The 16,614-nt window shown below is 47.7% G+C and overlaps 1 protein-coding gene across 2 annotated transcripts in view; it reads left to right on the forward strand.

Moving 5' to 3' along the window:
* Positions 1 to 16,614, forward strand: part of carmil2 (capping protein regulator and myosin 1 linker 2) — a 74,842-nt gene that overhangs the window by 41,220 nt on the left and 17,008 nt on the right. For both annotated transcript variants that reach the window (XM_061244941.1, XM_061244942.1), the window contains exons 21-31: positions 1,080 to 1,243; positions 1,798 to 1,866; positions 2,427 to 2,520; positions 2,611 to 2,709; positions 3,000 to 3,125; positions 3,294 to 3,407; positions 4,784 to 4,959; positions 5,765 to 5,852; positions 6,064 to 6,165; positions 7,457 to 7,523; positions 11,025 to 11,377. In XM_061244941.1, the coding sequence (XP_061100925.1) occupies positions 1,080 to 1,243; positions 1,798 to 1,866; positions 2,427 to 2,520; positions 2,611 to 2,709; positions 3,000 to 3,125; positions 3,294 to 3,407; positions 4,784 to 4,959; positions 5,765 to 5,852; positions 6,064 to 6,165; positions 7,457 to 7,523; positions 11,025 to 11,377 (1,452 nt within the window). The remainder of the gene's footprint in view (positions 1 to 1,079; positions 1,244 to 1,797; positions 1,867 to 2,426; positions 2,521 to 2,610; positions 2,710 to 2,999; positions 3,126 to 3,293; positions 3,408 to 4,783; positions 4,960 to 5,764; positions 5,853 to 6,063; positions 6,166 to 7,456; positions 7,524 to 11,024; positions 11,378 to 16,614) is intronic.

Here is a 16,614-nt window from a genome sequence, read left to right on the forward strand (position 1 = left end):
ATCATTTGGTGCACCGGGAATCCATCCACTTCTAATCGTTTTTTTTCTCTCAACTAGAAAATATTGTTTTAAGTTACTGTTTCCTTGACAAGTGAAATTGTCTTCCCCTGATACTTCAAATTAGCTCACCTCATTGGCAATATTTTAGTTTTAATGAGTTATTTAGCAAAAAAGTAAGTAAGTAAACAGAAGTAAGATTTTAGTCTTTAATATAAGACTAAAATACTTGACTAATTTTGTGTTTTTTGCAGTGTTTATATCCTGCCCCAAACACTGATCCTGTGTGATCTTATGTGAACTTATGATTGGGGCAGAATATGGGTGAGGTTTATGAGCTGATACAGTGAATATGGGAAGATGGTGAAAGCGGGAAGTGCAGCCGGGAAGTGCAGCACATTACAAGAACAGTCTGCAGAGATGCCTCCTGAGGCAGAACTGAAATGTTAATTACCCAGAATCCCTCTCCTGAGAGACACGCCGCCATGGTAATTACGCATAGCCCAGCTGAGGCTCTGCCACTCCTAGCCTATTAATCGAAGTTCCTGTCACTTTTTTCTGCATTGCGTATCAGAGATTTTTACTTTTTCTGTGATGAGGTCATTATATTTCAAGGGGAATTAAGCTGGTCACCAGTGTACATACTGTAGACCTCTCAGTCAGAACAGTTATGTCTGACTGTGTTCAAGGTTCTGGTCAGATTAGGTTGTCTAGCTGTGTTTCCAAACTATTTTCTGTCTGACAAGGTTCATGGCTCTGCTTATGATTAGTTCTGTTGCACTAATTTTTTTTTCAGTTTTAAATAGTTGTTTGATTACAAATACGTTTTTTTTTTTAATTATTATTTTTCTATGCTGTACTGAGCTTGTATTGGAACCTATGAAACTGTAAACCCTGCTTTCTATTCCTCTTGGTTTGCTCAATTGCACTAGGCAAGATTAATCGAGCACAGAAAAGTATTTGAATCCAACACCATTACATATTTAACCCAGGTCTGGTTGAGAGATCGCAGAAAGTGATGGAAACGTTAGCCGTGTACAGCTGTGAATGTGCGTCTGCTTTGTGCACCTGTGCTGGCCCAGCCTCTGGAGTCCCTGTCGGTGAGTGACTCCAAGCTGAAGACGGGCATCGCCACCCTGATCAACAGCCTGGGGAGCATCACTAAGATCGACATCAGCGGAAACTGCATCGGAGACACGGGCGCCAAGATTCTGGCCAAGGCCCTGCTCACCAACACTAAGCTCCGGTATGGTACCCTCACCCCGACCACGCCTTGCACTGCTCACACATACCTACCCTGCACCATGACCTGTGCTGAGTACCAGGTTCACCAGGACTATGTGCTGTGTGGTCGATATAACGGCTTCAGCCTTACCCAGACCAATGCTTTGTACTGTCACTCTAATGTACCCTAAGCACCTAAAGCACACCCCTTACTGTCTCTAAAATTGTTCCAGGGTCTACTGTACCCCACCCTTATCTGGCCATGGGGTATCTACCAGTGGGGGCTCCTGAGCAGAAAACTGAAGAGGCAGAAAACTTTCCCTTAAACTGATTATTGGTCACAACCTTTTTTAAATCACTGCTCACTGGATAGCCACTATGCTAAAATCAGGTCTAAACCTTGAAGATGTAGTTCTTAGCTGAACATTCTAATGCTGATGTCACTACTGGTTACTGAAAGCAATAGAGTTCTAGAACACGGACACGGAATGTTGAGAAAAGCAGTGTAAGAAGCCTGCTGCCCAGAGAGTGTACTGGGCCGGGCCTTTACCCCCACCCTGTGTGTGTGTTCCACAGGACCCTGGTCTGGGACAGGAACAATGTGACGGCCAGTGGCTTCCTGGACGTGGCCAGTGCTCTGGAGAAGTGAGTCAGAGCGCAAGCCTGTCTCGAGGCTGAGAGTCTCCTTCTCCACCCAATTACCTTCCTTCTTTCCTTCCTTACTTTTGTTTTCTCCTCTCTGCTCTCCCCATCCCTCCATCCCTGCGCTCCGTGGCCGCAGTGCTCTGTGATTCAGCCCTGGTGTCTGGCTCCCATTTCAGTGCCTCTCCCATGTTACTGTGTAGAGCAGTTTAGGTGTGTGCACTGCAGTGTGGTCAGTGTGAACTTTTCTCGCTTCCTTCCCTTCTGGGTGTGTGTGTGTGTATGTGTGTGTGCCTTTGTGTTTATGTGTTATGTGGATATGCATGTGTGTATGTGTGTGTGTGGTTTGTGTTTATGTGTTATGTGGATATGCATGTGTGTATGTGTGTGCGTGGATGTGTGTGTGTGGTTTGTGTTTATGTGTTATGTGGTTATTTACATGCATGTGTTCGTGTGCGTGCCCGTGTGTGTGTGTGTGTGTGTGTGTTTGTGCGTGTGTGTGTGTGTGTGTGCGTGTTTGTGTGTGTGTGTGTGTGTGTGTGTGTGTGTGTGTGTGTACACAGGAACTCCACACTGCAACACATGCCCATTCCCATGAGTGACACTCTGCAGTCGTATCGCAGCAGCCCAGAGAGGACCGAGGAGGCCCTGCAGAGGGTGAGCAAGGCGTCCGTCCAGATTCCTGTCCAGAAAGGAAAGCCGGAGTCGGCTTTAGCCAATCAGAGCCACTCTCTGTGTGTTGCTCAGATCCAGGCCAGTCTGCTGAGGAACAGCCAGGGCGGGGCAGGGGGCTGTGAGCAGGTGCTGCGTCTCCAACAAGAGATGAGGACCCGCTGCTCTGACAAGGTAGGGAGGTCAAGATGTATCTCCATCTTGTGTTCTATTGTAGTTCTTTGCCATATCTTTTGTAGTCATCCCTTGCTTCTAGTTTATGACATGCCTTTACTGACAGCCAATATTCACCATGTGAACTAGACTTGATGTTTGTGGTTATGGAGAACTGATACTTTATGTGAATTTGACCTTATCTGACCTCTTCTGTAGTTCTTCCAATGGTATTTGGTGCTGTATGAACTCACTGTACGTTGCTTTGGATAGCCGTTGCGTTTAGCGCTGTGTCACTGCTCCTCGGGCAGGTGCAGCAGATGTGTCAGAAGGTGCAGAAGACCGTCCGGCCGCTGATGAACTGCAGCGTGCAGGAAGTGCAGAGTGACATCATGGCTGCAGAGGAAGTGCTGCACAACGCCAGGGTGTCCATAGGCGTGAGTATTCACCGGGGGACACAGCCGGCTGTCTCTGCGACGCTCGCATTCCTGTTGGAATTTATAGTTCATGAGCTCTTAGCGTAAATCAGAGAATAACGTTGCCATTGTGACTGTGGAGGGTGTATGTAGTGAGACGCTGAAATTCAGTAACCATTCCTCCGACAGATGCTGCCTACTCTGTACAATCTGGGAAGGGCACCCTCTAGTGAGAACATGCTGCAGCACATCTTTAACGACACTGCCCACGCAGTGACCACTGAGATCACTACGGAGATCCAGGTAACAGGAACTGACATTTGCAGTCTCTCATAACACAGGTGTGTGACTGGAAAGGGTTCACCACGTTAACTTGCGATGCATGTAACAGGCATGCAATTTTTTTTGTGTTTATGTCAATTTGAACGGTGCTTTAAGGCTGACAGGGTTGCCTACATTAGTACATCAGCCATGCAGCACAGATTCTGCGGTCTGGCAGAATTCTTCGCCAGGCCTATGGCACTATGGCACAAACAGGTAGATGTACTTCCAAAAAATAAAATCAGTCTTAACAAAATTTCAGTCTAATATTAAGACTTCTTTACATTATGTTTATTTGTTAAATAAGACAAAATATTGAGACAGTTTGATTCAAGATTTGCTCGTGGGGTAAAGGAGATTTCACTTGTCAATTTACCTTAAAACAAGCAAATATATTCTACTGGAGAGAAAGAAATAAGATTTTATAAGACCAATTACAAGACTAAAACACTTTTATTTATACAAGACTTATTGCGGTGTATGTTCCCTTTTATTCCAAGACACTTATGTCATATGATATACTTCCGCTGAGGTTGCAGGTTTGAGTCAGGTGACACGGTCTTCTCATGTAACCAGGAGCAAGGTATCTAACTGGCACTGCATTGTGTCTCTATGGCTGTGGATTGCCGGTGTGTAAGACCCTGTAATCCCTGTTGAATCCCCCTCCCCAGTCTCTCAGCACTGAGACTCTGAGTCTCTCTCTCGCTCTCCCTCTGATTACTGCTGTCATCTGCAGTTTTCCTCTGCTTTGTCAAACAGCCTGGTTATATAAGCCAGGTTACTCTGCAATTGCGTATGAATATAGTACTACAGAGCTGTGTGTGTATGTATGTGTATACATGTGTATATGTGTGGGTGTGAGACAGAGAGAGATACAGTGTGTTTGTGACTCTGTAATGTGTATTTCAGAAACAGTGTGTTTGTGTCAGAGTGAAAAGAGGGAAGAGATGGAGTGAGAGGGAGTGAGAGAGGGACAGTGAGAGAGAGGGAGGGTGATGGAATGAGAGAGAGAGGGAGAGAGATCGAGTGGTCTTGGTCAGGCACCGCTCCAGATCTCCCACATACGCAGCCTCAGTAACTCCTACATGCTGAGCTGCTTATAGAGCCTATCTGCTTACCTGCGGCATCTGCACTCAGTTACCCCATCATAGCGCAGCGTGCTAGCGCAGGCACAGAGAAAGGGCCTCAGTGAGGACCGAGGGAGTGGAAGCAGCGATGTGATTGGATGAGCACAGGTTCCGGTTCTGTGTGGTCTCCCTCCCTCTGTCTGTCTGTCTGTCTGTCCGTGTGTCACAGGAGCTGGTTCAGTCAATGCTGCAGTTTGTCTGTATGTCTGTCTTTCTGTTTGTTTGTCACAGGAGCTGGTTCAGTCCATGCTCCAGTCTGTGCAGGCTGTCAGCCCCAGGGTCATCCAGAGGTCGAGCATCAGTGAGAAGCTGACCAACTACGTGGCCAGGAAGTCCCGGCAGGCGGCTCATTTTGTGCAGGAGACACTGGAGCAGCAGGCCAGGGAGCTGATCAGGAACAAGCTCAGGTGCATATTACACACACACACACACACACACACACACACATACACGCACGCACACAAGCACACAGGCACGCACACAAACAGACACACACACATGCATGCACACACAGGCACGCACACGCACTCACACACACACACAGATACATTAATATACGCGCATGCACTCACACACACACTTTCTGACACTCTCACACTCTCACACACAGGCACACATTCACACAGTGCACAAGTGCACATAGTTATGCTCCTGCACACAGACCAAACACACTTTCATGTGCACACTGACACATTCACACATTCATAGATACATGCACATACATAAACTCACAAAAGCATACAGACACAGATGCATACACGCTCATAAAAACACCAATGGGCTCACACACACAGGCCATGCAGTCTTTTACTCCATAAGAGCTTTTATGAATGATTACTTATTACTAATGAGTCCATTCTTGCTTAATTACAGTAGTGAACCCATGTTATGACAAGACTACATCATCCCATGGTTAGGGTTTAGCGATTAATGATTGAGAAATGTTTTTGAATGAAAGGCTTTGAGGCCTATTCTTTTTTTATTATAATAGTCTTAGCCTGTTTCTTGGTCATGCTTTGCTTTCTCAAATAGAAAATAAGCATATTTTATTGACTTATCCCTGTTGATGTTGATGTATTTTTATTTGTAAAAATAAGATTATCTTTCCCTACGTTCCTCCTCCTTCTTCTCTCTTTTTTCTTTCTCCCTCCATCTGTATCATTCCCTCCCTCCCTCTTTTCCTCTGTCTGTTTCTCCCTTTATCTCTCTCAGAGAGCTGAAATTGTCTGTGAGTGTTTGCATGGCGGAGAGCATTGTCGATCAGATTCTACAAGACTTGTCTGCATCTCAGCAGAAACTGGTGAGCTGCATATGCGTGTGTGTCTTTGGTCATGTATTCTGTATTCATTTTGTAATGGAAATGTGTCTGTGCGTCTGTGTTTTTGTGTCTGTGTGTGTGCCTGGTGTGTGCGCGTGTGTCTTATTGTGTGTGGAAAAAGAGCACAGCATAAGTCTTTTTCCTCCATAATCACACACACACATACACACACACCCTGCTCCTCTTCCTTCAGGACCGGCACGTGAGAGACCACACCCAGCCCCTCTCTGGCTCCGCCCCCAGAACCAACATCCCCCAGCTGAGAGTGGTAGAGGAGGAGTTTCCCACAGATGAGGTCAGAGGTCATCATGTGCCATGCTCAAACCCCCCACCCCCTCATAAAGACGGTTCTGCCTGTGTGATGTGTTTAATGCTGGTTTCTGCCTGCGTGATGTGTTTAATGCTGATTTCTGCCTGCGTGATGTGTTTAATGCTGATTTCTGCCTGTGTGATGTGTTTAATGCTGGTTTCTGCCTGTGTGATGTGTTTAATGCTGGTTTCTGCCTGTGTGATGTGTTTAATGCTGATTTCTGCCTGTGTGATGTGTTTAATGCTGATTTCTGCCTGTGTGATGTGTTTAATGCTGATTTCTGCCTGCGTGATGTGTTTAATGCTGATTTCTGCCTGTGTGATGTGTTTAATGCTGGTTTCTGCCTGTGTGATGTGTTTAATGCTGGTTTCTGCCTGTGTGATGTGTTTAATGCTGATTTCTGCCTGTGTGATGTGTTTAATGCTGATTTCTGCCTGTGTGATGTGTTTAATGCTGGTTTCTGCCTGTGTGATGTGTTTAATGCTGATTTCTGCCTGTGTGATGTGTTTAATGCTGATTTCTGCCTGTGTGATGTGTTTAATGCTGGTTTCTGCCTGTGTGATGTGTTTAATGCTGGTTTCTGCCTGTGTGATGTGTTTAATGCTGGTTTCTGCCTGTGTGATGTGTTTAATGCTGATTTCTGCCTGTGTGATGTGTTTAATGCTGATTTCTGCCTGTGTGATGTGTTTAATGCTGATTTCTGCCTGTGTGATGTGTTTAATGCTGGTTTCTGCCTGTGTGATGTGTTTAATGCTGATTTCTGCCTGTGTGATGTGTTTAATGCTGGTTTCTGCCTGTGTGATGTGTTTAATGCTGATTTCTGCCTGTGTGATGTGTTTAATGCTGATTTCTGCCTGTGTGATGTGTTTAATGCTGATTTCTGCCTGTGTGATGTGTTTAATGCTGATTTCTGGCTGTGTGATGTGTTTAATGCTGGTTTCTGCCTGTGTGATGTGTTTAATGCTGGTTTCTGCCTGTGTGATGTGTTTAATGCTGGTTTCTGCCTGTGTGATGTGTTTAATGCTGATTTCTGCCTGTGTGATGTGTTTAATGCTGATTTCTGCCTGTGTGATGTGTTTAATGCTGGTTTCTGCCTGTGTGATGTGTTTAATGCTGATTTCTGCCTGTGTGATGTGTTTATTGCTGATTTCTGCCTGTGTGATGTGTTTAATGCTGGTTTCTGCCTGTGTGATGTGTTTAATGCTGGTTTCTGCCTGTGTGATGTGTTTAATGCTGGTTTCTGCCTGTGTTTAATGCTGATGCCTGTGTCACTCAGTATGTTCCAGTAATTTGGCGAAGCAGCTTTCACAGCAGGAGCATCCGCCCCGCCCCGTCTGTGAAAAGTAAGTCCCGCCGGCCTCCGTCCACGAAGACAGCAGCACTGACAGGGGTCCAAATTCACAGACACACAGGGTGCACAGCGGAGGGGACCGGCTAAATTACCTGCAGTTTTTATTTTTAAAATGTAACCTTTATTGATACAGGATAGTTTGACTGAGCACACACCTGTAAGTAACCTAACCTGCATGTCTTTGGGCTGTGGGTGGACGTGGGGAGGACATGCAAACTCCACACAGAGGCTCCAGACGGGATTCAAATCCAGGACCTTCTTTCTGCGCGGTGGCTGCACCACCATGACGCCACTTCATTTAGCTGGATGCGCCGCGCGGTTATGCAAATACTTTCTGCTCTGGCTAGAGAGGAACAGGACGGCAGGCCACGTAAAAGTGAAATGAAGCCTCTCGCGGACATCACGCGGTGTCTCGCAAAGGGCATTTCTTAATAACGCTGCTAATATCGCATTACCGATGGTTTTGTAATTACAGCACAAATGTCACACTATTAATGTTTTCATAATTACACCACCGGCTATTATTTTCCATGGGACCGAGGAGAAACAGCCTCATCATCAAAGCGTATCAAATTACATCAAATGCATTATTGACAATTAGGTTATGTGGCTAAAATGCACAAGTCGAGTAAAAACTGTAATGACGGACGCTGTGTTGGGAGAGGCGTGTTTTCCGACCCCCCTGGTTATGATTGGCCGGTTTTAAATGTTTCTCTTTGGGGAGAGGCAGTGATTGGACGCGGTGCCAGCTGCTCCAGCCTGTAGGCCACGGTCCAGCAAGGTCGCTGACTTCCTGACCGCAGAGGCCAAAGCTCGGCCCGAATTAACCAATTAACCGCTGAGCTCTGAACAAGCGAGGGATAAAGCACCACGATTAGCCGATTTCTAAGGCCGGCGTCGGGCAGAAAGGGAAAGGCAGCTATGGCTGCTTTCATGTGCCGTGTGGCAGGTAGTATCGTCTGTCTGAAATTTCCTGACTGTAATTCCCTCTGAAACGCATCCCAACCCAGATTTATGACACTGCCCTCGTGTGTCGAGGCTGAACGCCGCCCCCGGCAGGGACATCACTGCTGTGTCCCGCCCTGGGGTTTGAATCTGTCCAATGGGGTATGCAGTTGGAGGAGATGAGGCTGAGTGTTAGCTCAGTCCACATGACATCATCTTCATCTGACTGCACCTGCCCATGTTGTGATTAGTTCATTTGTATGCTGCGGATGTATGGTACTTGTATGTCTCAGTATGTGCGTCTGCCTATAATGACTGTTTGCAAGGACTGTGCGTATAATACATGTGTGTGCCTGTCCAGGGTGTGTCTGTATAATAAGTGTGCGTGCCTAATAAATATGCTTTTTTTGGATATGTTTATATACTGTATGTCTATAATAACATAGCTATGCATATGTAGTGTGAGTTTGTGTCAGTAATAACGTAAGGTTTATGTCTGTGTGTCTCTGTTGAGACAATATCATTTGAGATTTGTGTGTGTCTCTGCATTGAGTATAATAACTGTGTGTGTGTGTACGTGCATTGTGGATCAAATAAATGTGTGTGTGTAGTTTCTGGGTGTGTGTGTGGTGAATACAGTTAATGTGTGTATGTATTGTAGTGTGTAGGTGTGTATGTGCATTGTGGATACAGTAAATGTGTGTGTGTGTATTGTAGTGTGTGTGTGTCTGTGATGAATACAGTAAATGTGTGTGTGCATATTGTTGTGTGTGTGTGTGTGTGTGGTGAATACAGTAAATGTGTGTCTATGGTAGTGTGTAGGTGTGTATGTGAATTGTGGATACAGTAAATGTGTGTGTGTGTGTGTGTATTGTACTGTGTGTGTATGTGTGTGTGTGTATGTCTGTTGTACTGTGTGTGTGTGTGTGTGTGTGGTGAATACAGTAAATGTGTGTCTATGGTAGTGTGTAGGTGTGTAATTTGGGATTCCCTTGCTGGCCAAGCTCTCTGGTGGCACAGAAGGGGTTAAAGGTCTGTGAGGGAGGGGTGGGGCGTGGCCTGACCCCAGGAGGTGAGGAGGGGATTCCGTTGGGGTGGAGACATTATGCAAAGCCCAAACAATGGATACTCAGCCCGGCACCATACTGCTGCCCCACACCGCCGGCTGGGCTAACTGGAGCATGGCTGGCTTACTCTCACCCCACTGAATGTCTGACTGAGGCTGTGTGTTTCTGTGTGTGTGTGTTTCTGTGTGTGTATGTGTGTGTGTGTCTGTGTGTGCGTGTGTTTGTGTCTGTGTGTATGTCTGTGTGTGTCTGTGTGTGTGTGTGTCTCTGTGTGTGTGTCTGTGTGTATGTCTGTGTGTGTGCGTGTGTGTATGTCTGTGTGTGTGTGTGTGTGTATGTCTGTGTGTGTGCGTGTGTGTTTGTGTCTGTGTGTATGTCTGTGTGTGTCTGTGTGTGTATATGTGTGTTTCTGTGTGTGTGTGTGTGTGTGTGTGTGTGTGTCTGTGTGTGTGTGTGCGTGTGTGCGTGTGTGTGTGTGTGTGTGTGTGTGTCTGTGTGTGTGGGTGTGTGTGTGTCTGTGTGTGCGTGTGTGTGTATGTAAGGGGGAGTGTATTTCCTAGTTTCCTTCCTCCACTACCTCTCTTCCTGTTCCACTGCAACCTGTGCCCAAGCACCCTTTACCCTGCCTGCCTCCATTCCCCCCTCCCCCTCCCTCTCTCCCTCTCCCTCCCTCTCTCTCTCTCTCCCTCTCCCTCCTTCCCTCCCTCTCCCTCTCTCCCTATCCCTCCCTCCCTCCCTCTCTGGCTCTCTCTGTTGTGCCTGTGTAATGTTTCCTGTTTGAGGCTGTTAGCGTAGCGCTGGCTGTAAATGAGCTCCATATTCACCGTATTCCAGCCTCAGCCCTGCTGCTGCTGCTGCTGCTGCGCCTCTCCCCTCAGCTGACAGGTGTGTCTGTGTGGAGAGCTGCTCTCTCTCCCTCTCTCTCTCTCTGCCTTTCTCTCTCTCTCTCTCTCTCTCCCTTTCTCTCTCTCTCTCACGCTGAGCCGCTGATTTCAGTCCAGCCTTTTTCTCGCCGCTTTCCTCCTCCTCTATCCCTCCCTCAGTGCTCGACAGCCCCGCTTCTCATTTTACCAGACCTTTTCTCTCCCTCTCTCCCTTTCCCTCTCTCTCTGTCCTCCCGCTCGTCTTCCTGCATTGTTGCGTCGCCGGGCTCTCCCTCTCTCACACGCACCTCTCCTCATTGTTATTTATACCGCGGCTGACTCCAATTCCCTCTCCCCCTCCCCCTTCTCTCCCTTTCTCCCATTCTCCCTCTCCTCCTCCGTTTTCTCTCTCTCTTCCTGCATCCCTCTTTATATTTTTGTCCGTCCCTCCTTTGCCGTTCCCCTGCCTCCCTCCACCCTCTCTCCTCCCCTCTCTTGCTTCCCTTCCCTCGGTGTGTGCGCCTCTCTCTCCCTCCTCTCTCCTCTCTCTCCCTCCTCTCTCCTCTCTCCCTCTCTCCCTCCTCTCTCCTCTCTCCCTCTCTCCCTCTCTCCCTGCAGGTCTGCTGGATGTGGACTCAGATCTCCAGCAGGCTAGCGACAGCAGGCAGCAGCAGCAGCGGGTGGAGAGCGAGGGGGAGGAGAGGGGGGTAGGGGGGGCGGAGCCAGCGCCCTCGTCCCTGTCAGTCAGAGCGGCGGGGCGGGCCCGGCGCGGCCCCTCCCGCTCGGAGCAGGAGGAGGAAGAGGATGCTGCCGCTCTCTTCGGCAGCAGCAGCAGTCAGACCCGGCGCTCACAGCCCACACCGCATCGGCCCCCTATGGACCTGCCCGTGCAGGAGCAGAGACTGAGGCACTACACCCAGACCCGGCCCCGGCCGAACCGCAGGCACCGGCAGCCGCCCAGCAAGCCGCAGGTACCCCCCGACCCACTGCACACTGCACACTGCACACTGCAGTCCTCCGGCTGGGAGGGAGGGAGGGAGAGAGAGGGGGAGAGGGAGGGAGGGAGAGAGGGAGAGGTGACAGGGAAAATGGTGATGGACTTGTGAATAAAATGGGGAGAGAGGGAGAGGGGGAAGGGAGGGAGCGGGAGTCCGCTCTGCGGCGGCCGCGGTTAGCGGCGGATTCCCCGGTCCGCGCGGTCGTGAGGCGCTCGTGTTTGCGTTTCTGTTTTTGCGGCTCACCTTCATCCCAGTCCCTTACCGCCAGGGACTCTCCTCCTCTCCTCCTCCTCTTCCTCCTGCCGCTGCTTGTAGGTGCTGTCATCTTTTCCCACATCCCCCACTCCTCCCCTCCCTTTCCCCCCCCACCCCCCCTCTCTCTGGTCAGCTGTGCGCTTGTTTCGTAGTCGGGCGGAATTTTAGCGACGGGGACCACGGATACCGTAGCGCCTTAAATATTAATATTCCTACATGAAAGAGGGCTCCCCCACAGTCACCCTCTGCCTCTCTCCATCTCTCCCTCGCTCATTAGGAGCGGAGGAGGGGAGGGAGAGAGGAGAGGGTGAGAGAGGGTCCTTCTAAGCGTACGCGGGGAATATGGTGTGGGAGTGTGTACATGCAGATATGGGACTGACTGTCCGTTTATGTACAGTAGGTATGGCAATGTTCGTGTTAATGTGTGTATGTGTGTGTGTGTGATTGGAATGTCAGGGAGCAGCTGGTGGACACCGATGTTTGACGGAGACCCCAGAGGTTGCTGTAAGAGTGGGGGGGTTGTGTGTGTTGTCTGTGTGCGTGTGCATGGGTGTGTGCCATGTTTGTGTGTGTGCATTATTTCCTCGTTAGCCTGTGTTCAGCCTTCACGCGAAAGCCCTTGGAGGCTTTGTGTGTGTGAGCGTGTGTGTGAGCGTTGGATTGTCTCCACCTGCTTGTGTGTGAGCAGCCATATCTGGGTCCCTCCCTGTGTGATTGTCTGCTTATTAGTGCAGTTGCTGTGTTGACGTTGCTGCCCATCTCCTTGGCTTGTCTGATTAATAGTGTATCTAATGTGCTGTGATGCTGCTGCAGCTTGGCGGCTGCGTGCCTGTTCGATGGTTATGCCCGTATCGACAGTGTAGATGTTACTGTCGAGCAGGTGTAGGGGGCAGGGTGTGTGTGTGTGTGTGTGTGTGTGTTATTGGGGAGTCTCGGGGGCTGGTGGAGGATCTCCCGTGTTTCCAGGGAGATGGGAGGATGAAAGTGCTCAGCCTGCCATTGCTTCTCTCTGTCAGAGACATGAGGGAGGGAGCCTGGAGAGAGAAAGATAGAGAGTGTGTGTGTGTGTGTGTGTGTGTGTGTGTGTGTAAGAGAAGAGTGTGTGTGTGTGTGTGTGTGTGTGTAAGAGAAGAGAGTGTATACAGGGAGAGCATGACGATGTGTGTGTAAATCTTGTAAGACTTGCATGCTTGTATAAGAGAGCGAGGGACCAAGTGATGTGTGTTTTTGATTTGCCTGTGTGCTTGTGTGTGTGTGTGTGTGTGTGTATGTGTGTATCTATCTGTCTATGTTCATGTGCTCGTGTGTGTGTGTGTATGTGTGTGTGCTTCTGTGTGTGTGTGTGCATGTGTGTGTGTTTGTGTGTGTATTTATGTGTGTGTGCTTCTCTGTGTGTGTGTTTGTGTGTGTGTGTGTCTCCAGATGTCTCCACAGTGTTATATTAATGCATAAGGCTGTCACGGTCCTCACCTGTCATGTTGTACACATGCTGAGATCCGGCTGTGGCCCTGCTTGTGCCTGCCCTGTCCACGACCCTTCAGTGCCCTGTCCACGAGAGTGGTGATTTGTGTCCGTGTTTCTGTCCACAGATGAACTGACCGTAGTGAGCAAAACATTTTATTTTATAATGTGGGTGTGGCTCAGCATATTTGCATTGATGCACCCCTCTCTCTGTAGAAGCCCATGGGGGTCAGAGAGAGAGAGAGGGGGGGGGGGGGGAGAGGCCACTTTTTTGGTTGTCATGGGGAGGAGGGAGACTCCCCCTGCTTCCACAGAATAGTATTCTGGTGAATGTACATCTTCAATGATAGAGTGTCGCCCTCTCAGCAGAATCCTACCCCAATTTCCCCCACCCTTCTCAGTAGAATAGAGACATAGAGATGGATCATGGGGTAATAGTGAGACCCCCATTTCGCAGAATTCTGGGGAATAGTGGGACCCCCTCCTGCTGTATTGACCACCCATGTAGAATTCTGGGAAATGTAGTGTTCTTAGAATCTTTGGAGCTTTCTTCCATGGAAGAATCCATGGCAATAGGCCCCTCACAATACAATTGCGTGCGATAGAGATTTCAATAGAATCAATGGAAACGTGGTGACTATAAATATATTCTATTATAATCTGAGGTAATAGTGCGACCACTCCACTAGAATGCTGGAGAATTCATTTTTAGCATTAGCAAGAGAACACAGCGTCCAAATGTATTCAGTTTCCAAAATCACCGCAGACATTCATCCCACATTCTTCTCGCACAGAAGAATCAAAAGGAAAATCACCTTCGATCAGCCTTTTTGCATCTTTATGTGTTAAATGAAATAAAGTGCAGATTTGCCTGTGATTATATGTGACTGTTTGCATACCTGTGCACTGAATGTGTCTGTATGCATACAGGTTTGTGTTTATATTTACCTGTGGATATATCCTGATGTGTGTGTGTGCACGTACGGCATATGTGCTTTTTCGTGTGAGAATTTGCGCTTGTGTGTGCGTGTGTTCATTTGCGTGTCTGAAATGCAGGAGTGGAAACGCCTTCCCCATGCCTTGTTGCGTTCTGTGTGGGTTTTATTTCTATTTGATGTGGGATGGAGTGGAACGATGAGGATTGGGGCCTTCTGATTGGCTGAGATGTGCTAAATGATTTATAATCTTTTCCTCATGCGGCGTGCTGCCTCATTTGCATACGGTTGCTATAGTTTTCAGTGGATCCCTCTGCATCCGTTTCCCACTCTGCCTGTAGGCTTCTGTGAGTGTGTGTGTGTGTGTGTGTACAGCGTATGTGTGGAAGATGCTGTGTACAATAGCAAGTGTTTATGCATGTATGTACCTGTGTCTGATTTTTGCCCATGGGAGACAGGCGACGGTACATATACAGCATCTGCATGCTGCTACATGCGCGTGTGTGTGTGTGTGTGTCAGAGAATGAGAGACGGAATGAGGGGCAGAATGAGAGAGAATGACAGTGAATGAGAGACAGAATGAGAGAGAATGACATAGAATGAGAGACAGAATGAGAGACAGAATAAGGGACAGAATGACAGAGAATGAGAGACAGAATAAGGGACAGAATGAGAGAGAGAATGACAGAGAGAATGAGAGACAGAATGAGGGACAGAATGAGAGACAGAATAAGGGACAGAATGAGAGAGAATGACGGAGAGAATGAGAGACAGAATGAGGGACAGAATGAGAGAGAGAATGACAGAGAGAATGAGAGACAGAATGAGAGAGAGAATGAGAGAGAAGGGTGTCGGTACCACTGCTCCTCATGTTTCTCTGAGAGAGGGAGAGCTGTTCTCCGAAACACTTCTGTGACAGAGAGAGAGATGAAGGATCACACTCCATATTTTTGCTTGTGTGTGAAGAGAAAAATGGATGGAGAGGGGTGGAGAAAGAAAGAGAGGAGGAAGCCACTTTGGCCTCTACACACTGGCTCAGTATGGCCTCTTTGTGTGCACGTGTGTGATTGTGTGTGTGTTTGAGTGTGTATGTGTGTATGCCTGTATGTGCATTTGTGTGTGCTTGTGTTTTTTCTGTGCCTACGTGTGTGTGTACATGCGCATATGAATTTGTGTGCTTGTTTGTCTGGGTGTGTGTGTGTTGTGTGTGTGTGTGTGTGTGTCTAAGCTTGCATGTGCATGTGTGCGTGTGTGTATGTGTGTTTGTTTCTGTGTGTATGTATGTTTGTGTGTATGTTTTTCAGTGTGTGGTTGTGTGTGTGTGTACGTATGTACTGTATGTGTGTATGTTTTTCTGTGCATGGTTGTGTGTGTGTGTGTTTGTTTTTCTATGCATGGTTGTGTGTGTGTATGTATGTGTGTATGTTTTTCTGTGCATGGTTGTGTGTGTGTGTATGTATGTATGTTTTTCTGTGCATGGTTGTGTGTGTGTGTGTTTGTTTTTCTATGCATGGTTGTGTGTGTGTATGTATGTGTGTATGTTTTTCTGTGCATGGTTGTGTGTGTGTATGTATGTTTTTCTGTGCATGGTTGTGTATGTGTGTGTGTATGTATGTATGTGTGTATGTTTTTCTGTGCGTGGTTGTGTGTGTGTGTGTATGTATGTATGTTTTTCTGTGCGTGGTTGTGTGTGTGTGTGTATGTATGTATGTGTGTGTGTTTTTCTGTGCGTGGTTGTGTGTGTATGTATGTTTTTCTGTGCATGGTTGTGTATGTGTGTGTGTGTATGTATGTATGTGTGTATGTTTTTCTGTGCATGGTTGTGTGTGTGTGTGTATGTATGTTTTTCTGTGCGTGGTTGTGTGTGTGTGTGTATGTGTGTATGTATGTGTGTATGTTTTTCTGTGCGTGGTTGTGTGTGTGTGTATGTGTATGTTTTTCTGTGCGTGGTTGTGTGTGTGTGTGTATGTGTGTGTTTTTCTGTGCGTGGTTGTGTGTGTGTGTGTATGTATGTATGTTTTTCTGTGCGTGGTTGTGTGTGTGTGTGTGTGTGTGTATGTTTTTCTGTGCGTGGTTGTGTGTGTGTGTGTATGTTTTTCTGTGCGTGGTTGTGTGTGTGTGTATGTTCTCTGTGCGTGGTTGTGTGTGTGTGTGTGTGTTCTCTGTGTTCAGATGCTGTTGCCAGATTTCCCCGCCTAGTCTCCTGGTGGCCATGAAGCTTGATTCTCAGATTCTGCTCCCTCTCTGCCTCGCCCTCCCTTTCTCTCCCTCTCCATCTCCCTCTCTCTTTCCCACAGAAGAATCCCTGAGCCCCCCTGTACTGGAGCTCTGTGTATCTCCAGCTCTGTAATGCCAGGCAAACTCAAGCCTCTTTCAGGCTGAACCAGCCAAATGCTCCCTTTATATGGCTTCTCTGTAGAACAGTCCTGCACAACCTCTGCATATGCTTCATTGCCAATAAACACGGCAACCTTTGACATATAATAAGCTCTTAATTATTCTTAATTTTTTAAAGAATTTAGAATTTAGAAATAGGTATACATCACATGACTTCTATTC

The sequence above is a fragment of the Conger conger genome, chromosome 6 (assembly GCF_963514075.1).
Source record: "Conger conger chromosome 6, fConCon1.1, whole genome shotgun sequence".
In the NCBI taxonomy this organism is placed as follows: Eukaryota; Metazoa; Chordata; class Actinopteri; order Anguilliformes; family Congridae; genus Conger; species Conger conger.